Source organism: Pecten maximus, chromosome 19 (assembly GCF_902652985.1).
Source record: "Pecten maximus chromosome 19, xPecMax1.1, whole genome shotgun sequence".
Classification (NCBI taxonomy): domain Eukaryota; kingdom Metazoa; phylum Mollusca; class Bivalvia; order Pectinida; family Pectinidae; genus Pecten; species Pecten maximus.
The window spans coordinates 278,055-303,152 of record NC_047033.1 but is presented as its reverse complement, the minus strand read 5'-3'; the positions used below and the strand labels follow the sequence as shown (position 1 = coordinate 303,152).

The window sequence follows — 25,098 nt, the reverse complement described above, 5'->3', positions numbered from 1 at the left end:
TGTCAACATGTTTTGGAAAAGAGGTTGAACAGAATTGAGGAAGAACTCTGTAAATAAAGAAAGACTATATATAAAGAGGCTGAGGACTAATAATAGACATATGTATGTAGTATCTCAGGTCTTACCCGTTTCTGTTACCATGGAGATAATAATTGTTTTCGTTTATTTGTCGCCATCAGTGGTAATCACACACAAACCACACGAAATAAAAAGAAAAAAACCAAGAAATCATTAAATTAGTTCATATTAATACTACATTGGCAATGATGAATAAAACTATAAACTGTACATGTATTAAGCAAAATATTCTACAAAATTCTACAAGTATATACAGCAAACCGTCAATCAGCAGTACATGTAGGGGAGGATTCTGGGATCCATATCTAAAAACGTTCACTTTATCAACTTTTAAAATTATTACTGATCCAATAATAATACTAAAAAAAAACTCACAAGCATCCTGAATGATGATTAGGAACCAAAGTTTCAGCCCAGTATAATACTCTGTCAACCTGACATGGAACTTGTGTGTTTTTAACAATATAATGCACTCTTTTACAACAGTCCTTAGACAATCGCACAACAAAATGTGCGAGTACAAACTTTAAAGCTCTTGATCTGCCAAGGACGAGGCCATTTTGGGAGATCCAGTAGTGTTTTTACCTGTATGATATTCTAGTAATCAGTCAAATCATACAGAAATGCCCCTCCTCTCTCTCTCTCAAAATAAAATGTGAATATCCATCAACATAAGGTGTATAATATGGAACAAATAAAAGGTTTTGTACTTTGCAAATTCTGGATTGAAAGCAGTTTTAAAGTGTTAATCACAATATAATCACTATAACCTAATATTTGTACTTAATCAAGTTGTCAATTAAAATTCAATGAAAAACTTAATCACAGTTGGTCTTAACTGAAAATTTCTAGTAATGATGAGTCACGAAACTTGCAATGTCTACCATGGCAGGTTAGCCGATATTTTCTGTTTCAAATTGGAAATAGTGGTTAATACCTGTTTATATATATAGTTTATCAGATCGAGTCGGACAGCTAGGAAACAGCAATTAATTATCAGTTAATCAGTGTGGTTAATTACTTTACATCAGTCCACATCAGTCAAAAAGATTCTTCAGATTTCTATTTGACTTTAAAAAGGCATCAAGACATATCAACATATTCTCCATGTTATAACACTTATACTGTTGCTATGCTAATTCAATATTTTTTTAATAATACTTTTTATTAATGCCTTAAATCAAAATCAAAATGAAAAAACACACAAAATTCTAAAAAGATTTAAAAGATGAAAAAAAGAAATGCATAAAAAAAGTTAAAAAAAGGACTTTCTGGTTCACTGCATATCATAACTTAATGACCTTGACCTTGACCTTGACCAGTGGAAAATTACAATAAACTTTAATGCTAATTTACTTATTCACCTATAAGGAAAAGTTGATGCTTGATGCAATTCAATATGCATATCATAATTAACTTTTGACCTTAATTGATCAATCATTAACTTATGACCCCTAAAATTGACCTTTGACCTCCAATAATGAAATTGTGCAAAATGAACAAGATGCCAAGAATATTTCCGTGCCTTAATGTGCCTCATTTTGCCTTAATGTGTCTTTTCATAACATCCTGAGCAGTGCAGCAGTTGTGATGAAGGACACAGGACAAACCAAACAGTAGTATCACTTAGAGGAACTTAGAGGTGGTAAATCTATCACTTAGAGGAACTAAGAGGTGGTAAATCTATCACTTAGAGGAACTTAGAGGTGGTAAATCTATCACTTAGAGGAACTTAGAGGTGGTAAATCTATCACTTAGAGGAACTTAGAAGTGGTAAATCTATCACTTAGAGGAACTTAGAGGTGGTAAATCTATCACTTAGAGAAACTTAGAGATGGTAAATCTATCACTTAGAGGAACTTAGAAATGGTAAATCTATCACTTAGAGGAACTTAGAGGTGGTAAATCTATCACTTAGAGAAACTTAGAGATGGTAAATCTATCACTTAGAGGAACTTAGAGATGGTAAATCCATCACTTAGAGGAACTTAGAGGTGATAAATCTATCACTTAGAGGAACTTAGAGATGGTAAATATATCACATAGAGGAACTTAGATGTGGTAAATCTATCACTTAGAGGAACTTAGAGATGGTAAATCTATCACTTAGAGGAACTTAGAGGTGGTAAATCTATCACTTAGAGAAACTTCGAGGTGGTAAATCTATCACTTAGAGGAACTTAGAAATGGTAAATCTATCACTTAGAGGAACTTAGAGATGGTAAATCTATCACTTAGAGGAACTTAGAGGTGGTAAATCTATCACTTAGAGAAACTTAGAGGTGGTAAATATATCACTTAGAGGAACTTAGAGATGGTAAATCTATCACTTAGAGAAACTTAGAGGTGGTAAATATATCACTTAGAGGAACTTAGAGGTGGTAAATCTATCACTTAGAGGAACTTAGAAATGGTAAATCTATCACTTAGAGGAACTTAGAGGTGGTAAATCTATCACTTAGAGGAACTTAGAGGTGGTAAATCTATCACTTAGAGGAACTTAGAAGTGGTAAATCTATCACATAGAGGAACTTACAGGTGGTAAATCTATAACTTAGAGGAACTTAGAGATGGTAAATCTATCACTTAGAGGAACTTAGAGGTGGTAAATCTATCACTTAGAGGAACTTAGAGATGGTAAATATATCACTTAGAGGAACTTACAAATGGTAAATCCATCACTTAGAGGAACTTAGAGGTGGTAAATCTATCACTTAGAGGAACTTAGAAGTGGTAAATCTATCACTTAGAGGAACTTAGATGTGGTAAATCTATCACTTAGAGGAACTTAGAGATGGTAAATCCATCACTTTGAGGAATTTAGAGGTGGTAAATCTATCACTTAGAGGAACTTAGAGGTGGTAAATCTATAACTTAGAGGAACTTAGAGATGGTAAATCTATCACTTAGAGGTGGTAAATCCATCACTTAGAGGAACTTAGAAGTGGTAAATCTATCACTTAGAGGAACTTAGAGGTGGTAAATCTATCACTTAGAGGAACTTAGAAGTGGTAAATCTATCACTTAGATGAACTTAGAGATGGTAAATCTATCACTTAGAGAAACTTAGAGGTGGTAAATCTATCACTTAGAGGAACTTAGAGATGGTAAATCTATCACTTAGAGGAACTTACAAATGGTAAATCCATCACTTAGAGGAACTTAGAGGTGGTAAATCTATCACTTAGAGGAACTTAGAAGTGGTAAATCTATCACTTAGAGGAACTTAGAGGTGGTAAATCTATCACTTAGAGAAACTTAGAGGTGGTAAATATATCACTTAGAGGAACTTAGAGATGGTAAATCTATCACTTAGAGAAACTTAGAGGTGGTAAATATATCACTTAGAGGAACTTAGAGGTGGTAAATCTATCACTTAGAGGAACTTAGAAATGGTAAATCTATCACTTAGAGGAACTTAGAGGTGGTAAATCTATCACTTAGAGGAACTTAGAGGTGGTAAATCTATCACTTAGAGGAACTTAGAGGTGGTAAATCTATCACTTAGAGAAACTTAGAGGTGGTAAATATATCACTTAGAGGAACTTAGAGATGGTAAATCTATCACTTAGAGAAACTTAGAGGTGGTAAATATATCACTAAGAGGAACTTAGAGGTGGTAAATCTATCACTTAGAGGAACTTAGAAATGGTAAATCTATCACTTAGAGGAACTTAGAGGTGGTAAATCTATCACTTAGAGGAACTTAGAGGTGGTAAATCTATCACTTAGAGGAACTTAGAAGTGGTAACTCTATCACATAGAGGAACTTACAGGTGGTAAATCTATAACTTAGAGGAACTTAGAGATGGTAAATCTATCACTTAGAGGAACTTAGAGGTGGTAAATCTATCACTTAGAGGAACTTAGAGATGGTAAATCTATCACTTAGAGGAACTTACAAATGGTAAATCCATCACTTAGAGGAACTTAGAGGTGGTAAATCTATCACTTAGAGGAACTTAGAAGTGGTAAATCTATCACTTAGAGGAACTTAGATGTGGTAAATCTATCACTTAGAGGAACTTAGAGATGGTAAATCCATCACTTTGAGGAACTTAGAGGTGGTAAATCTATCACTTAGAGGAACTTAGAGGTGGTAAATCTATAACTTAGAGGAACTTAGAGATGGTAAATCTATCACTTAGAGGTGGTAAATCCATCACTTAGAGGAACTTAGAAGTGGTAAATCTATCACTTAGAGGAACTTAGAGGTGGTAAATCTATCACTTAGAGGAACTTAGAAGTGGTAAATCTATCACTTAGATGAACTTAGAGATGGTAAATCTATCACTTAGAGAAACTTGGAGGTGGTAAATCTATCACTTAGAGGAACTTAGAGATGGTAAATCTATCACTTAGAGGAACTTACAAATGGTAAATCCATCACTTAGAGGAACTTAGAGGTGGTAAATCTATCACTTAGAGGAACTTAGAAGTGGTAAATCTATCACTTAGAGGAACTTAGATGTGGTAAATCTATCACTTAGAGGAACTTAGAGATGGTAAATCCATCACTTAGAGGAACTTAGAGGTGGTAAATCTATCACTTAGAGGAACTTAGAGGTGGTAAATCTATAACTTAGAGGAACTTAGAGATGGTAAATCTATCACTTAGAGGTGGTAAATCCATCACTTAGAGGAACTTAGAAGTGGTAAATCTATCACTTAGAGGAACTTAGAGATGGTAAATCTATCACTTAGAGGAACTTAGAGGTGGTAAATCTATCACTTAGAGGTGGCAAATCTATCACTTAGAGGTGGTAAATCTATCACTTAGAGGAACTTAGAAATGGTAAATCTATCACTTAGAGAGATGGTAAATCTATCACTTAGAAGAACTTCTAGGTGGTAAATCTATCACTTAGAGGAACTTAGAGATGGTAAATCTATCACTTAGAGGAACTTCGAGGTGGTAAATCTATCACTTAGAAATGGTAAATCTATCACTTAGAGGAACTTAGAGGTGGTAAATCTATCACTTAGAGAAACTTAGAGGTGGTAAATCTATCACTTAGAGGAACTTAGAAGTGGTAAATCTATCACTTAGAGGAACTTAGAGGAACTTAGAGGTGGTAAATCTATCACTTAGAGAGATGGTAAATCTATCACTTAGAGGAACTTAGAAATGGTAAATCTATCACTTAGAGGAACTTAGAGATGGTAAATCTATCACTTAGAGGAACTTAGAGGTGGTAAATCTATCACTTAGAGGTGGTAAATCTATCACTTAGAGGAACTTAGAGGTGGTAAATCTATCACTTAGAGAAACTTAGAGATGGTAAATCTATCACTTAGAGGAACTTAGAGATGTTAAACCTATCACTTAGAGGAACTTAGAAGTGGTAAATCTATCACTTAGAGGAACTTAGAGGTGGTAAATCTATCACTTAGAGGAACTTAGAGGTGGTAAATTTATCACTTAGAGGAACTTAAAGGTGGTAAATCTATCACTTAGAGGAACTTAGAGGTGGTAAATCTATCACTTAGAGGAACTTAGATGTGGTAAATCTATCACTTAGAGGAACTTAGATGTGGTAAATTTATCACTTAGAGGAACTTAAAGGTGGTAAATCCATCACTTAGAGGAACTTAGAGGTGGTAAATCTATCACTTAGAGGAACTTAGAAATGGTAAATCTATCACTTAGAGGTGGTAAATCTATCACTTAGAGGAACTTAGAGGTGGTAAATCTATCACTTAGAGAGATGGTAAATCTATCACTTAGAGAGATGGTAAATCTATCACTTAGAGGAACTTAGAGGTGGTAAATCTATCACTTAGAGGAACTTAGAAATGGTAAATATATCACTTAGAGGAACTTAGAGGTGGTAAATCTATCACTTAGAGAGATGGTAAATCTATCACTTAGAGGAACTTAGAGGTGGTAAATCTATCACTTAGAGGAACTTAGAAATGGTAAATCTATCACTTAGAGAGATGGTAAATCTATCACTTAGAGAAACTTAGAGGTGGTAAATCTATCACTTAGAGGAACTTACAAATGGTAAATCCATCACTTAAGAGGAACTTAGAGGTGGTAAATCTATCACTTAGAGAGATGGTAAATCTATCACTTAGAGGAACTTAGAGGTGGTAAATCTATAACTTAGAGGAACTTAGAGGTGGTAAATCTATCACTTAGAGGAACTTACAAATGGTAAATCCATCACTTAGAGGAACTTAGAGGTGGTAAATCTATCACTTAGAGAAACTTAGAGATGGTAAATCTATCACTTAGAGGAACTTAGAGGTGGTAAATCTATCACTTAGAGGAACTTAGAGATGGTAAATCTATCACTTAGAGGAACTTAGAAATGGTAAATCTATCACTTAGAGGAACTTAGAGGTGGTAAATCTATCACTTAGAGGAACTTAGAGATGGTAAATCTATCACTTAGAGGAACTTAGAAATGGTAAATCTATCACTTAGAGGAACTTAGAAATGGTAAATCTATCACTTAGAGGAACTTCAAGGTGGTAAATCTATCACTTAGAGGAACTTAGAGATGGTAAATCTATCACTTAGAGGAACTTCGAGGTGGTAAATCTATCACTTAGAGGAACTTAGAAATGGTAAATCTATCACTTAGAGGAACTTAGAGATGGTAAATCTATCACTTAGAGGAACTTAGAGGTGGTAAATCTATCACTTAGAGGAACTTAGAGATGGTAAATCTATCACTTAGAGGTGGTAAATCTATCACTTAGAGGAACTTAGAAATGGCAAATCCATCACTTAGAGGAACTTAGAGGTGGTAAATCTATCTCTTAGAGGAACTTAGAGGTGGTAAATCCATCACTTAGAGGAACTTAGAAATGGTAAATCTATCTCTTAGAGGAACTTAGAGGTGGTAAATCTATCACTTAGAGAAACTTAGAAATGGTAAATCTATCACTTAGAGGAACTTACAAATGGTAAATCCATCACTTAAGAGGAACTTAGAGGTGGTAAATCTATCACTTAGAGAGATGGTAAATCTATCACTTAGAGGAACTTAGAGATGGTAAATCAACATCTAAATAAACAAAGTGTCCAATGAATTAAAGTCCAAGATGATAATTGTATGTATAATAATCACTCTAAAAGAAGCATTGTTATAATTAATCACTGTTTGATAAACGTGGAGCCTTAACATGCAACGATATTGATTTCTCTATAACACAAATAAAGAAATACTTTGAAGTGATATACGATATTTTGGATCTTCACCAATTTCAATGCACTTGCTTCAATGTGATAAGGAACAGAACGAGTTATTTCTATCTGCACTTAACACAATATCAAAATACAACAATGGCCATGCAAAGTTGTGAAATATAAAAAGTACAATTTTTTTTTATCAAATTAAATACATAATAATTTTTTTTTTCAGCATCAATATTCAGTTTAAAACCTACTATCTTTTAGACATGTTTGTCCACTTACAGGTCTCTTACAGCTGAACCACGTATATCATAGAATAGAAAAATCTTTTATGTTTCTTAAACTGCATTGATGTCATTATGATAGCGTTCACTGATGTTTTTGCTAACTATTTACAACGTATATTTTACACTGCGACATCCTGTATACAATTTAAAACTGACATTTTTTAATAATATATCTTTTAACATTTCTTTTATAAAATGATGTTTTCTTAACAACATTTTCTTCACGTAGATTTTTTCAACTGTGACATAGATAATTTCTTCATGACAATCACAACAGAATGATAAAACAATGTAACAATATCGACAACATGTGCGGGTACAAACCACTTTACTGAAGTGGACTGGCCACGGGCGCAGCGCCTGAGGCGCCCGTAACATAGCCAACGCCTGGAGAGTAAGTTGGTATCAGTGAAAACATACGCTGATTATTTCAGTAAAAATCAAAATCAGGAAAAATTAAAAACAAATCAATTTCCAACCCAAACAAAACTTCTGTTGTGGCATACCTCTGTTGTTTATAAGGTACACGTCTGTTGTTTAAGGTACACAACTGTTGTTTATAAGGTACATGTCTGTTGTTTAAGGTACACAACTGTTGTTTACAAGCTACACAACTGTTGTTTACAAGCTACACAACTGTTGTTTACAAGGTACACGTCTGTTGTTTACAAGCTACACAACTGTTGTTTATAAGGCACAGGTATTGTTTATAAGGTACACGCCTGTTGTTTATAAGGTACACGTCTGTTGTTTATAAGGTACAAGTCTGTTGTTTATAAGGTATACGTCTGTTGTTTACAAGGTACATGTCTGTTGTTTACCAGGTACATGTTTGTTGTTTAAGGTACACAACTGTTGTTTATAAGGTACACATCTGTTGTTTACATGGTACACGTGTGTTGCTTATAAGGTACACGTGTGTTGCTTATAAGGTACATGTCTGTTGTTTACAAGGACCACGTCTGTTGTTTACAAGGTACATGTCTGTTGTTTACAAGGTACACGTCTGTTGTTTACAAGGTACACGTCTGTTGTTTATAAGGCACAGATCTTGTTTATAAGGTACACGTCTGTTGTTTATAAGGTACACGTCTGTTGTTTATAAGGTACAAGTCTGTTGTTTATAAGGTATACGTCTGTTGTTTACAAGGTACATGTCTGTTGTTTACCAGGTACATGTTTGTTGTTAAAGGTACACAACTGTTGTTTATATACGGTACACATCTGTTGTTTACAAGGTACATGTCTGTTGTTTATAAGGTACACGTCTGTTGCTTATAAGGTACATGTCTGTTGTTTACAAGGTACACGTCTGTTGTTTACAAGGTACACGTCTGTTGTTTACAAGGTACACGTCTGTTGTTTACAAGGTACACGTCTGTTGTTTACAAGGTACACGTCTGTTGTTTATAAGGTACATCGTACAAGTGTAACAAAACAGACACAAACTTATGTAAGTAGTGACATGATGAGACCCCAATGTCGTAAAATGATTGATAGGTATAATGTCCCGAAAAATTAGTTTTGTCATTTTTTGCATGCAATTTTGATATTTGAAATTTTATTATAATTTTGAAGCCATCTTTAATGATTCAGAAATTGCAAGAAAACAAAAATCTCACACCAATATTTAGCAAATTCATCAATAATGCAGATAAGTAGAAATACATTTGCTGTCCTGTAGTAAGCCCCACCCTGTAGTAAGCCCCACCCTGTAGTAAGCCCCACTCTGTAGTAAGCCCTGCTCTGTAGTAAGCCCCACCCTGTAGTAAGCCCTGCTCTGTAGTAAGCCCCGCCCTGTAGTAAGCCCTGCCCTGTAGTAAGCCCCACTCTGTAGTAAGCCCTGCTCTGTAGTAAGCCCCAACCTGTAGTAAGCCCTGCTCTGTAGTAAGCCCCGCCCTGTAGTAAGCCCCACCCTGTAGTAAGCCCCACCCTGTAGTAAGCCCTGCTCTGTAGTAAGCCCCACCCTGTAGTAAGCCCCACCCTGTAGTAAGCCCCGCCCTGTAGTAAGCCCCGCCCTGTAGTAAGCCCTGCTCTGTAGTAAGCCCTGCCCTGTAGTAAGCCCCACCCTGTAGTAAGCCCTGCTCTGTAGTAAGCCCCGCCCTGTAGTAAGCCCCACCCTGTAGTAAGCCCCACCCTGTAGTAAGCCCCGCCCTGTAGTAAGCCCTGCTCTGTAGTAAGCCCCGCCCTGTAGTAAGCCCCACCCTGTAGTAAGCCCCACCCTGTAGTAAGCCCTGCTCTGTAGTAAGCCCCACCCTGTAGTAAGCCCCACCCTGTAGTAAGCCCCACCCTGTAGTAAACCCTGCTCTGTAGTAAGCCCCGCCCTGTAGTAAGCCCCACCCTGTAGTAAGCCCCGCCCTGTAGTAAGCCCTGCTCTGTAGTAAGCCCCGCCCTGTAGTAAGCCCCGCCCTGTAGTAAGCCCCACCCTGTAGTAAGCCCCGCCCTGTAGTAAGCCCCACCCTGTAGTAAGCCCCGCCCTGTAGTAAGCCCCACCCTGTAGTAAGCCCTGCCCTGTTGTAAGCCCCACCCTGTGTGTTGGCCCCAACATTAATGCAGGATAATATAGAACATTTCTGACAGATCCTCCAAATCAATGCAAAATTATATGAGAAACAATCACCAAAAATATTACTATGGAGACTAAAAGTCCACTTAAAGTCCAGCAAAGATTCCAATAAATATCAATTTTAATATAAAGACTTAACCTTAAAATAATTTCTTTAATTTCTTTATTTTCCTCCATTATTACTCATAATGACTGGTTAGGACATTTTTTTCTTTTTTCCATGAAAAGTTTTATGGACTTTAAACGAACTCATGACACATATATGATTCCAAATATTAACCAAACTCTGGATTAAATGTGAAAATCAAACCAAAAAAACAAAAACAGGTGTGACTATTAAAAAAATGTGGCAATTAATTCAACAACTTATATGTCGGACATCCTTATAAAGGTACTAACAAGGTTGGATTGAAGCTCTGTGGACACCATTGATCACTGCCTGGGGTAAGGTTACACAATAAGGAATTGAATGTGGTGCCTACCTGTGTCAGGAGGATATTGTTGAACAGGAGGCGTGTCTCTCCCTGGTCCTTAGTGATGTCAGCATTGTCGTTCATACCGAAGATTCCTGGCTTCGAGTTCAGTGGCAGGTTACGGATGAACTCCAGGGTACCATCATACTGGAGTGATAAGTTGAGGCATAAGTTCCTTACATAAACAGATCTGGGACTTAACCCCACTACACATCATATAGAAGTGTTAGAAACCAGGAACAGGGTAGTTTATGAGTGGAAATCTTGATTTGACAAAGCTTATGTATTGGATATAGAAAATTGAAAGGAATTTAACTCTAAATTCAAATTTAGAGGTTAGATACATGTGTAAAGTAGCATTCATCAAGATAGAACTGAGAGGACATTGATAATAACTTCCCCGTATTTTGGGGGAGAGGAGCCAACAACGTGCTTATATGCAATATTGTGTAAGATTTGTCGTCATGGAGACCTTCGAGGATGCAGAGTGACTGCATGAATATGAACACAATCACAATATTACACGTCCATGTTCATATTTGTCTTTACTCTGTCACCAGGACTTACATCAAGGTCATTTGGTGAGTAATAATCGCCAGTCTCATCAAACTTGTAATTCTTGTCCTCAATGATACTGGTGCTGTAGAACTTGTCGAGGATGCTGTGCAGCGTACGACGATCCCACTCGTCTGTTACACGGCCTCCATAGTTACACTCCCCAGTCAGGTAATTGATAGCATCGTACTGGATATCCTGTAGGCAAAAGAGGCTCTGTATAGGACAATATCTAATAGATTTTTTTCTATAGATTTGAGTACATTTACCAGTGAGGATATTATAGATCTGAGTACATTTACCCATGAGGATATTATAGATCCGAGTACATTTACCAGTGAGGAGCAGGCGCGGATCCAGGAATTTGAAAAGGAGGGAGGGGGGTCCAGTAATATAGTGGTAATGCGAGCGCCATAGGCGCAAGCCAAATTTTTTTGGCGAGGGGTCTGGGAGCCAAAATTATTTCAGAAAATGAAATTAGGAAATTTTGCAATCTTTCAGGGATAAGATTTTCGATAAGCGGGTGGTGGTGGTGGTGGGGGTGTTTGGTATAGGCGTTTTTTTTTGAAGGCTATAAAAAAATTTTGCTCATCCGAAAAAAGGGGAGACCCCCAGGACCCCCCCCCCCCCCCACTCCCCCTGAATCCGCTAGTGAGGAGAGAAAGTGCAAAGTTTGAGTGTGAAACTGTCCCACTTACCTCATACTCGTTCAGGTACATGGCCAACTGCTGCACACTGATACGTAAATCTGTCTCGTTGAATTCGTACGGGTTGTTCCAGCCTAGAGGTCCAAACTTCCTTCTCTCTTGAACGATTCCGTGGAAGAAACACAGACCAAACAAAAGCTTCTTCCAAGCATACTGTGAGTAAAACATATATAGAATGGTTATATGGACTGTCTAACATACTGTCAGTAAACCATATATAGAACGGTTATATGGACTGTCTAACATACCGTCAGTAAACCATATATAGAATGGTTACATGGACTGTCTAACATACCGTCAGTAAACCATATATAGAATGGTTATATGGACTGTCTAACATACTGTCAGTAAACCATATATAGAATGGTTATATGGACTGTCTAACATACCGTCAGTAAACCATATATAGAATGGTCACATGGACTGTCTAACATACCGTCAGTAAACCATATATAGAATGGTTATATGGACTGTCTAACATACTGTCAGTAAACCATATATAGAATGGTTATATGGACTGTCTAACATACCGTCAGTAAACCATATATAGAATGGTTATATGGACTGTCTAACATACCGTCAGTAAACCATATATAGAATGGTTATATGGACTGTCTAACATACCGTCAGTAAACCATATATAGAATGGTTATATGGACTGTCTAACATACCGTCAGTAAACCATATATAGAATGGTTATATGGACTGTCTAACATACCGTCAGTAAACCATATATAGAATGGTTATATGGACTGTCTAACATACTGTCAGTAAACCATATATAGAATGGTTATATGGACTGTCTAACATACCATCAGTAAACCATATATAGAATGGTTATATGGACTGTCTAACATACTGTGAGTAAACCATATATAGAATGGTCACATGGACTGTCTAACATACCGTCAGTAAACCATATATAGAATGGTTATATGGACTGTCTAACATACCGTCAGTAAACCATATATAGAATGGTTATATGGACTGTCTAACATACTGTCAGTAAACCATATATAGAATGGTTATATGGACTGTCTTACATACCGTCAGTAAACCATATATAGAATGGTCACATGGACTGTCTAACATACTGTCAGTAAACCATATATAGAATGGTTATATGGACTGTCTAACATACCGTCAGTAAACCATATATAGAATGGTTATATGGACTGTCTAACATACCGTCAGTAAACCATATATAGAATGGTCACATGGACTGTCTAACATATACTGTCAGTAAACCATATATAGAATGGTTATATGGACTGTCTTACATACCGTCAGTAAACCATATATAGAATGGTCACATGGACTGTCTAACATACTGTCAGTAAACCATATATAGAATGGTTATATGGACTGTCTAACATACCGTCAGTAAACCATATATAGAATGGTTATATGGACTGTCTAACATACCGTCAGTAAACCATATATAGAATGGTCACATGGACTGTCTAACATATACTGTCAGTAAACCATATATAGAATGGTTATATGGACTGTCTAACATACCGTCAGTAAACCATATGTAGAATGGTTATATGGACTGTCTAACATACCGTCAGTAAACCATATATAGAATGGTTATATGGACTGTCTAACATACTGTCAGTAAACCATATATAGAATGGTTATATGGACTGTCTAACATACCGTCAGTAAACTATATATAGAATGGTTATATGGACTGTCTAACATACCGTGAGTAAACCATATATAGAATGGTTATATGGACTGTCTAACATACTGTGAGTAAACCATATATAGAATGGTTATATGGACTGTCTAACATACCGTCAGTAAACCATATATAGAATGGTTATATGGACTGTCTAACATACCGTCAGTAAACCATATATAGAATGGTTATATGGACTGTCTAACATACTGTCAGTAAACCATATATAGAATGGTTATATGGACTGTCTAACATACCGTCAGTAAACCATATATAGAATGGTTATATGGACTGTCTAACATACCGTCAGTAAACCATATATAGAATGGTTATATGGACTGTCTAACATACTGTCAGTAAACCATATATAGAATGGTTATATGGACTGTCTAACATACCGTCAGTAAACCATATATAGAATGGTTATATGGACTGTCTAACATACCGTCAGTAAACCATATATAGAATGGTTATATGGACTGTCTAACATACTGTCAGTAAACCATATATAGAATGGTTATATGGACTGTCTAACATACCGTCAGTAAACCATATATAGAATGGTCACATGGACTGTCTAACATACTGTGAGTAAACCATATATAGAATGGTTATATGGACTGTCTAACATACCGTCAGTAAACCATATATAGAATGGTTATATGGACTGTCTAACATACTGTCAGTAAACCATATATAGAATGGTTATATGGACTGTCTAACATACCGTCAGTAAACCATATATAGAATGGTTATATGGACTGTCTAACATACCGTCAGTAAACCATATATAGAATGGTTATATGGACTGTCTAACATACTGTCAGTAAACCATATATAGAATGGTCACATGGACTGTCTAACATATACTGTCAGTAAACCATATATAGAATGGTTATATGGACTGTCTAACATACCGTGAGTAAACCATATATAGAATGGTTATATGGACTGTCTAACATACCGTCAGTAAACCATATATAGAATGGTTATATGGACTGTCTAACACATACTGTGAGTAAACCATATATAGAATGGTTATATGGACTGTCTAACATACCGTCAGTAAACCATATATAGAATGGTTATATGGACTGTCTAACATACCGTCAGTAAACCATATATAGAATGGTTACATGGACTGTCTAACATACTGTCAGTAAACCATATATAGAATGGTCACATGGACTGTCTAACATACCGTCAGTAAACCATATATAGAATGGTTATATGGACTGTCTAACATACCGTCAGTAAACCATATATAGAATGGTTACATGGACTGTCTAACATACCGTCAGTAAACCATATATAGAATGGTTATATGGACTGTCTAACATACTGTGAGTAAACCATATATAGAATGGTTATATGGACTGTCTAACATACCGTCAGTAAACCATATATAGAATGGTTATATGGACTGTCTAACATACCGTCAGTAAACCATATATAGAATGGTTATATGGACTGTCTAACATACCGTCAGTAAACCATATATAGAATGGTTATATGGACTGTCTAACATACCGTCAGTAAACCATATATAGAATGGTTATATGGACTGTCTAACATACCGTCAGTAAACCATATATAGAATGGTTATATGGACTGTCTAACATACCGTCAGTAAACCATATATAGAATGGTTATATGGACTGTCTAACATACCGTCAGTAAACCATATATAGAATGGTTATATGGACTGTCTAACATACTGTCAGTAAACCATATATAGAATGGTTATATGGACTGTCTAACATACCGTCAGTAAACCATATATAGAATGGTCACATGGACTGTCTAACATACTGTGAGTAAACCATATATAGAATGGTTATATGGACTGTCTAACATACTGTGAGTAAACCATATATAGAATGGTTACATGGACTGTCTAACATACCGTCAGTAAACCATATATAGAATGGTCACATGGACTGTCTAACATACTGTGAGTAAACCATATATAGAATGGTTATATGGACTGTCTAACATACCGTCAGTAAACCATATATAGAATGGTTATATAGACTGTCTAACATACCATCAGTAAACCATATATAGAACGGTTATATGGACTGTCTAACATACTGTCAGTAAACCATATATAGAATGGTTATATGGACTGTCTAACATACCGTCAGTAAACCATATATAGAATGGTTATATGGACTGTCTAACATACCATCAGTAAACCATATATAGAATGGTTATATGGACTGTCTAACATATACCGTCAGTAAACCATATATAGAATGGTTATATGGACTGTCTAACATACCGTCAGTAAACCATATATAGAATGGTTATATGGACTGTCTAACATACCGTCAGTAAACCATATATAGAATGGTTATATGGACTGTCTAACATACCATCAGTAAACCATATATAGAATGGTTATATGGACTGTCTAACAGAAAACGATAATAAAATCCCCCGTTTGTACAGTTGTTGATGTAACTCCCTATAGTTTATAGTAAGATCTGAAGTGACCAGCTGTAACATTGATTATAATCAGTTCATAAAAAATTGTTTCCTGAAAGTGTAAAATAATTCAGAGTTTGATCCTAGTTCTGATATTCATGACTTACCTGATTCTTGACAGCAGAGAAAAACTCCGGGTCAGAAATGGGGTTAGTCAAGTATGACCGTAGGACGTTGAATCTCAAGCCTTTGGGCGGCTCATTGGTCATCTTCACTCCATTCTGCAGTATGGACACAGGGAAGAACGAGGCAGGATAACTGGTCAGCCACATACGGAAGTCAGGGTGAGTCTGATCTGGATTCAGATCCTACGAAGAAAAATCCCAATTTTAAATATGTCAACATTTATTAGTATCTTCTATTTATGTCACATTCTGGGAATTGTTGACTACCCTGATAAAGTATCTGTTTTCAGTCACTACAAAGGAAACAACATTCTGATGATAGATTACCTAGGGGGTTATGTTGTTACCCAAAGTATCAGATATATTTTAAGCTGGAAATACACACAAGGAGAAGCCAAAAAAGTTATAATTTATCAATCTAAAGTATGTGATAAAAATCTGCAGAGATAATATCTATTTTCAATTTCTAATTTCAAACTTACAGCAAAAAAATAACTACATTACACTTGTTTGTTTAGTGTCTTACTTCACAAATTTTCTCCAGGGTAGGCATCCATGACGGTGCCAAATGACAGTTCTGTAACATCACCCATGTTCCCTCCTTCACTCCCTTCTGGATCATCTTGATGGCGATCGGCCCCTGACCTTGTCCGAGAGACAGGGAGTCAAACTTGGCCCCACCAAATCCCTAAAGATTGCATCATTATGTAATTTAAAAATGGTGAAAAAAATTCTTTGCTGGGATAAATCATTGAAAGTGGAGTTTAAGATTGTCATATTTGGCTTAACAGTATAATAAACACAAACACCATGTGTTTTGCAAAAATTTGAAGAAGACTATTAATATTAATATTCTATAAACCAATATCCGACTTTGTGCACAAAATTCCTGGTCAATATTACAAGGCTTCATACAAAGATAAAGAGATTGAGGGTTATTTCTCTTCATACCACAAAAGGTATATGTAGGTGTAAGAATCTATTATCATCCAACAATCGTATTGTCTCTTAATTATTTAAAAGCTTTTGGAATATAACAAATAATAAGTCTGGCAGCAATAATGCTGCATGATTTTCTCCATTATTATGAAAATAATTTACTGATTAGAATATATATATAAACCATCAATTCTTCATAAAATCATCAAATTAATTACCACTTCTAAAAGTGAAAGTTTTGAGAGTACACCATTTATTGAACTCTCCCTGAGAGGTGACTCGGTGTAAACAATGACTACTGACAAGCCAGGAGACTACTGACAAGTCAGGAGACCACTGACAAGCCAGGAGACTACTGACAAGCCAGGAGACCACTGACAAGCCAGGAGACTACTGACAAGCCAGGAGACCACTGACAAGCCAGGAGACTACTGACAAGCCAGGAGACCACTGACAAGTCAGGACACTACTGACAAGCCAGGAGACTACTGACAAGTCAGGAGACTACTGACAAGCCAGGACACTACTGACAAGCCATGAGACTACTGACAAGCCAGGAGACTACTGACAAGCCAGGACACTACTGACAAGCCAGGAGACTACTGACAAGTCAGGAGACTACTGACAAGCCAGGAGACTACTGACAAGTCAGGACACTACTGACAAGCCAGGAGACTACTGACAAGCCATGAGACTACTGACAAGCCATGAGACTACTGACAAGCCAGGAGACTACTGACAAGCCAGGAGACTACTGACAAGTCAGGAGACTACTGACAAGCCAGGAGACCACTGACAAGACAGGACACTACTGACAAGCCAGGAGACTACTGACAAGCCAGGAGACTACTGACAAGCCAGGAGACCACTGACAAGCCTGGAGACCACTGACAAACCAGGAGACTACTGACAAGCCAGGAGACTACTGACAAGCCAGGAGACTACTGACAAGTCAGGAGACTACTGACAAGCCAGGAGACTACTGACAAGCCAGGAGACTACTGACAAGCCAGGAGACTACTTACAAGTCAGGAGACTACTGACAAGCCAGGAGACTACTGACAAGTCAGGACACTACTGACAAGCCAGGAGACTACTGACAAGCCAGGAGACTACTGACAAGCCAGGAGACTACTGACAAGCCAGGACACTACTGACAAGCCAGGACACTACTGACAAGTCAGGAAACTACTGACAAGCCAGGAGACTACTGACAAGCCAGGGGACTACTGACAAGACAGGAGACTACTGACAAGCCAGGACACTACTGACAAGCCAGGAGACTACTGACAAGCCATGAGACCACTGACAAGCCAGGAGACCACTGACAAGTCAGGAGACTACTGACAAACCAGGAGACTACTGACAAGTCAGGAGACTACTGACAAGCCAGGAGACTACTGACAAGCCAGGAGACTACTGACAAGCCAGGAGACTACTGACAAGACAGGAGACTACTGACAAGCCAGGACACTACTGACAAGCCAGGAGACTACTGACAAGTCAGGAGACTACTGACAAGCCAGGAGACTACTGTCAAGACAGGAGACTACTGACAAGCCAGGAGACTACTGACAAGCCAGGAGACTACTGACAAGCCAGGAGACCACTGACAAGCCAGGAGACTACTGACAAGACAGGAGACCACTGACAAGCCAGGAGACTACTGACAAGCCAGGAGACTACTGACAAACCAGGGGACTACTGACAAGTCAGGAGACTACTGACAAGCCAGGAGACCACTGACAAGCCAGGAGACTACTGACAAGACAGGAGACTACTGACAAGTCAGGAGACCACTGACAAGACAGGAGACTACTGACAAGTCAGGAGGAATGAGTTTAAAAAGTACACCATTTATTGAACTCTCCCTGAGAGGTGACTCTGTGTAAACAATGACTACTGACAAGCCAGGAGGAATCATCAGTACAGGTGTACCCACCTGATCATCAGCGAACTTGAGAAGAGATGACATAGGATCTGCACCAGGAGACAGAATGAAGATGAGCGGGGCGCCACATGTACTGTCAGCAAAAGCTTTGGGGAGATCAAAAGGAGGAGGTTCGATGAACTTCTTTCCGATTTTCTCTGCTACAAAAACCTGGACAGCTGGGACAACCTGGTAAATGAAGTAATAAGTAAATTCAGTAAAATTTGTTTGTAAAGGTTTAAAGTGGAAATCAAAAATACAAGCTGTAACAAGGTCAGAGTCAGGCTACACTGTATTAATTACATGTTCTATAGACAAGTCAGGCTACACTGTATTAATTACATGTTCTATAGACTAGTCAGGCTACACGGTATTAATTACATGTCCTATAGACTAGTCAGGCTACACTGTATTAATTACATGTTCTATAGACAAGTCAGGCTACACTGTATTAATTACATGTTCTATAGACTAGTCAGGCTACACGGTATTAATTACATGTTCTATAGACTAGTCAGGCTACCTACACTGTATTAATTACATGTTCTATAGACTAGTCAGGCTACACTGTATTAATTACATGTTCTATAGACTAGTCAGGCTACACTGTATTAATTACATGTTCTATAGACTAGTCAGGCTACACGGTATTAATTACATGTTCTATAGACTAGTCAGGCTACACTGTATTAATTACATGTTCTATAGACTAGTCAGGCTACCTACACTGTATTAATTACATGTTCTATAGACTAGTCAGGCTACACTGTATTAATTACATGTTCTATAGACTAGTCAGGCTACACTGTATTAATTACATGTTCTATAGACTAGTCAGGCTAAATTGTATTAGTAACAAGTTCTGCTGAATTTTAAGTCTATAAAATACATCTAATTGGATTGAAAACTTATTTTTTCTGTTCAATAATTTTCCTTCCCCAATGAGTTTTAGTACATGTGTACAGTTCAAGTGACGTCAGTGAATTACCTTATCTGGACGAAGACATCGGAGAACAAGCATCTTCTGGAACATTTGGAGTTTTTCTTCCCAATCTCCAGCCATTTTAGCATGTTGGGGCTCCTAAAAACAGTTTACACAACATACTGCATAAAACCAGGACAAAAACTTACAAATATCCTTTTATCAAATCAAATTAAGTGGAGATCAAATAATGATGTACATGAGAAAATTATAGAAAATACAAAGTACAATGTAAATGGTGGTAGAGAGGTATAACATGAAGACTTTGAGATTGTTCTTAAACAAGAGGCCCAGAGGGCCTGTATCGCTCACCTGGTTTCATGAGATATGAAACAAGAATGATGCTTGTCCCATCAAAAAAAAATCATTTGTACAATTTTAAATCCCCACCCCATAATGATGCTACTAGGCAAATATGAGCGACAGCCATTGCCCGGTTTCAGAGAAGAAGTCGTTTATATCAATATAGTCGGACTGACCACATTCGGCCCCGCCCCTCAAGCCCCTGGGGAGTCAGCCCAATCATTTTACAATTTTGAATCCCCTACCCATAATGATGCTACCAGGCAAATATGAGCGACAGCCATTGCCCGGTTTCAGAGAAGAAGTCGTTTATATCAATATAGCCCAATTGACCACATTTGGCCCCGCCCCTCAGGCCCATGGGGGGTCAGCCCCATCATTTGTACAATTTTGAATCCCCACCCCATAGTGATGCTACCAAGCAAATATGAATGACAGCCATTGCTCGGTTTCAGAGAAGAAGTCGTTTATATCAATATAGCCCAATTGACCACATTTCGCCCCGCCCCTCAGGCCCCTGGGGGGTCAGCCTCATCATTTGTACAATTTTGAATCCCCACCCCATAGTGATGCTACCAAGCAAATATGAATGACAGCCATTGCTCGGTTTCAGAGAAGAAGTCGTTTATATCAATATAGCCCAATTGACCACATTTGGCCCCGCCCCTCAGGCCCATGGGGGGTCAGCCCCATCATTTGTACAATTTTGAATCCCCACCCCATAGTGATGCTACCAGGCAAATATGAGCGATAGCCATTGCTTGGTTTCAGAGAAGAAGTCGTTTATATCAATAGCGCCAAATTGACCCCTTTTGGCCCTGCCCCAGAGGCCCCCAGGGGGTCAGCCCCATCATTTGTACAATTTTGAGTCCCCTACCCATAGGGATGCTTCTGACCAAATTTGTTCAAATTCCGATCAGCGGTTATGAAGAAGAAGTCAAATAAGTCAATTGTTGACGGACGGACGGACGGACGGACGACGGACGCCACGGTATGGCATAAGCTCACCTTGGTCCTTCGGACCAGGTGAGCTAAAAATCAAAGGAATCACCCACTCACAATAAAGTATGACAACAAAGAAAATAACTGAATTAGCTTTTCCCCGTGGCAGGATCAGGAAACACATACCAGTGAGTCGTACATCTCCCTCCATTGGTCCTTCTGTGTGAGGAACTTTTGACGAATTCCCTTGAAGTGTTCAAGATCTTCTAGACGGCACATCTCGTCCCATGATTTTGATGGTAACCAAGTGGTAGGGTTACTGTGTGGGTTGTCTAGACCTATTCCTCCAGTCAGGAGGAACCGCCATTCCTCTTCATTAATCAATTTGTCATGTTTCAGGATGTTGACAGCCAACAAGAATGAAAACAACAGCTGAAACAAAAAATATTTACATTTAGTTTGGGTTTTTTAAAATATATATACTGGCAAAAATCCAATAATACTTATGAATTTTTTATAAATCTCAAAAATCATTTTATAAATCCGGTTTTTCTCCACTGGTATGTACAAGAAATTGAAATAAATTTTGCTATTATTAGTTATAAAATTGAAATATTTTGTAGAAACTATCCCATGATAAAAGTTATCAAAAAAATGTAACAATACAAGGGATTTGTCAGCGATATTCTATTGCATACAAGGGAGATAACTTAGATGAATTATCTTACCTTGTCTTTCTCAAACAGTGACCGACAGATGTTACAGTACAGAGAATAGGTGAAATGGTTGTGCAGATTTTGCAACCGTACTGTAAGGTCATCTGATTTTTCTGCATTCTCGATCGACATTCCAAAAAGCATGATAAACCAGGTAAGAGAATACTGATACATGGGTTCAATATTGGCCAGATCAGCGATCGAGAAAAACAAGATGGTAGAATGGATGGCAATAGGTTTGTAGCCGAGACGAGCTTTGTCAATTTTCTGTTCTGTCTCCTCTGCAATTGCCTAAAAGTAAAGAAACATTTCTTCAATACTGACAGCATAAAAACATTACAAGACAGGCGAGTTTGAGTAGGTATAAATACAAATTATGTACACACTACAAAAAGGTCTTACTCAGGACTATCTAGAAATCTTTGACCAAACGTACCTGTTTTTCTGAAATCTCGTCAGACAAGGTTTTGGATGAAGACATAATCTTAATGGCTGTTTCATCCTCTAAAATATTGCCTTCAGAAGATGACAATACTTCCAGGATCTTGTCCTCAATTTCCTTCAGTTGGCGTTTGTTGCTAGCACTCTGTATGATGAGGGCATTCTTTTCCTCCTCCAGTTCTGGACGTTCCTTAGCGACAACGATACCCAGTAGCTGATCCTCCAAACCCTCTGGGGTGATCATAAAGTTCAGCAGTGTGACCTGGGAACAGTTAATATTATGTGACCTTGACCTTTTACAAAGATAAACCTGACCTGGGTACAGTAAATATTACAGGACCTTGACCTCTTACTATAATAAATCTGACCTGGGAACAGCAAACAATATGTGACCTTGACCTCTTATTAGAATGATAAACCAGACCAGTTTTTATAACACTAAACATAACACTAAACTGCCCAAAATGTTTTGATTGGAAATTATTTTCAAAAGTGGTACAAGTTCCGATTTTGTTTTTTTTTTTAGTATCTCTGGCCATACCTTTACGGAGGTCTCTGGGAGGTAGTGGGGATTTCGTAGCTTTGTTGTGATGTAGAATTTGAAGTCCTGCGAGTACTCAATGGTACTGTCTCCCAGTCGGATACAGATGCTGCCTCCCTGTTTGAAGGTCTGTTTCAGCAGCAGTGGCTCCAGTAGAGGGTCCAACTCCTCCTGTACATTCTCCAACAGGACCTGTAAACAACATCAGCTTATTTATAACTGTAAACAACATCGGCTTATTTATAACTGTAAACAACATCAGCTTATTTATAACTGTAACCAACATAGGCTTATTTATAACTGTAACCAACATAGGCTTATTTATAACTGTAAACAACATAGGCTTATTTATAAATAAGGGGAACCTGTAATCAACATCGGATTATTTATAACTGTAAACAACATAGGCTTATTTATAAATAAGGGGAACCTGTAATCAACATCAGCTTATTTATAACTGTAAACAACATCAGCTTATTTACAAGTAAGGGAACCTGTAATCAACATCGGCTTTTTTATAACTGTAATCAACAACAGATTATTTATAAATAAGGGGAACCTGTAATTAACATCAGCTTATTTATGACTAAACAACATCAGCTTATTTATAACTGTAAACAACAACAGTTTATTTATAACTGTAAACAACATCAGCTTATTTATAACTGTAAACAACATGGCTTATTTATAAATAAGGGAAACCTGTAATCAACATCGGACTATTTATAACTGTAAACAACATCAACTTATTTATAACTGTAAACAACATCAGCTTATTTATAACTGTAAACAACATCGGCTTATTTATAACTGTAAACAATATCAGCTTATTTATAACTGTAAACAATATCAGCTTATTTATAACTGTAAACAATATCAGCTTATTTATAACTGTAAACAATATCAGCTTATTTATAACTGTAAACAACATCAACTTATTTATAACTGTAAACAATATCAGCTTATTTATAACTGTAAACAACATCAACTTATTTATAACTGTAAACAACATCAGCTTATTTATAAATGTAAACAACATCGGCTTATTTATAAATAAAGGGAACCTGTAATTAACATCAGCTTATTTATAACTGTAAACAACATTGGCTTATTTATAAATAAAGGGAACCTGTAATCAACGTCAGCTTATTCATAACTGTAATCAACATTGGCTTATTCATATAGATTCTTAGAGATTTCTATCCAGTAAGTGCTTCAAACAATTACTGATTGTACCCTATAGAGCTAGAGAACTTTTAGTTTAGTTATCATACTTAACAAGGAAGCAAGTTCCAAACAAGTAAGATTTTACAGTAGAAGAGATAGACATGGGATGTTACTATTATCTACAGCACGTAAGTAAGTTACAACAACTTTTAAATGCACCAAATAGTCTTACCGGAGTTCCGAACTGGATGCAATTCTCCAGAGTTCTCACAAAGTCACCATCACTGAGTTTGATACAATGAAGGTTGTTGGCCTTCTCCATATTTTTGATCCATTTGTTGGCTTGTCCTTGAGGATCAATCATTAGTGGCCAACGACGGGCATTTCTGATATAAATAATCATAAATTAATAGATTGAGAACAAGACTTCTTAATATATCATACAAACTACTGTGGCAAAAGACTGCTGACCCTAACAAAGCATTGAAGCATTCAAGAAAAATGTACAGTAAAAAAAAATTCTTCCTCCATTGAGAGGACAGATGTTAACATGATTTCAGGATCTCTTGAAAATCTTCCAGGCATCTTTAATACAGTATTTAGCCAACTCTCAAAATAGAGTATCAACACGTTTTCAAGAGTGCCTATTAAACTTTTAAGTCTGTGAATTTAATATTAAAATCTTACGACAACATGATTCCATTTTCTATTGAGAAGCTGTCCGTTGGGAGACCAGCAATGTTCCAAGCCCGAATCTTGACCGGTTCTCCGAGAGTGTTGATCAGAGAAAAATCGCTAGAACAGGGAATACCATTACTTCTGATGGACTCTATCCAGCTCTGGGTCTGGTCCTGTAAACGTATAATGGTGTTAGCCATCAGTTTATAACAGATGAATGGTATAAATACAGCTTCCACTGACCAATAAAACAGTATGTAGATGTTACATCTACATCCTTACTATATCAATATAGTGGAGTGTCCATCAATGACAAACTTCATAGCACAAGACATCCACATGGT

The 25,098-nt window shown here is 37.2% G+C and overlaps 1 protein-coding gene across 4 annotated transcripts in view; it reads right to left on the bottom strand.

Annotated features, from left to right (window-relative positions):
- The window catches only part of LOC117318005 (dynein heavy chain 7, axonemal-like), an 89,295-nt gene that overhangs the window by 8,940 nt on the left and 55,257 nt on the right, over positions 1 to 25,098 (bottom strand). For 2 of the 4 annotated variants that reach the window (XM_033872974.1, XM_033872976.1), the window contains 14 exons: positions 24,764 to 24,927; positions 24,309 to 24,462; positions 22,910 to 23,101; positions 22,364 to 22,630; positions 21,940 to 22,218; positions 21,398 to 21,643; positions 19,973 to 20,065; positions 18,997 to 19,173; positions 16,642 to 16,803; positions 16,098 to 16,298; positions 11,805 to 11,966; positions 11,119 to 11,304; positions 10,561 to 10,698; positions 126 to 131 (listed from right to left, as the gene is read on the bottom strand). In XM_033872974.1, the coding sequence (XP_033728865.1) occupies positions 126 to 131; positions 10,561 to 10,698; positions 11,119 to 11,304; positions 11,805 to 11,966; positions 16,098 to 16,298; positions 16,642 to 16,803; positions 18,997 to 19,173; positions 19,973 to 20,065; positions 21,398 to 21,643; positions 21,940 to 22,218; positions 22,364 to 22,630; positions 22,910 to 23,101; positions 24,309 to 24,462; positions 24,764 to 24,927 (2,427 nt within the window). The remainder of the gene's footprint in view (positions 1 to 125; positions 132 to 10,560; positions 10,699 to 11,118; positions 11,305 to 11,804; positions 11,967 to 16,097; positions 16,299 to 16,641; positions 16,804 to 18,996; positions 19,174 to 19,972; positions 20,066 to 21,397; positions 21,644 to 21,939; positions 22,219 to 22,363; positions 22,631 to 22,909; positions 23,102 to 24,308; positions 24,463 to 24,763; positions 24,928 to 25,098) is intronic. The other 2 variants (XM_033872975.1, XM_033872977.1) reach the window with 1 other exon arrangement.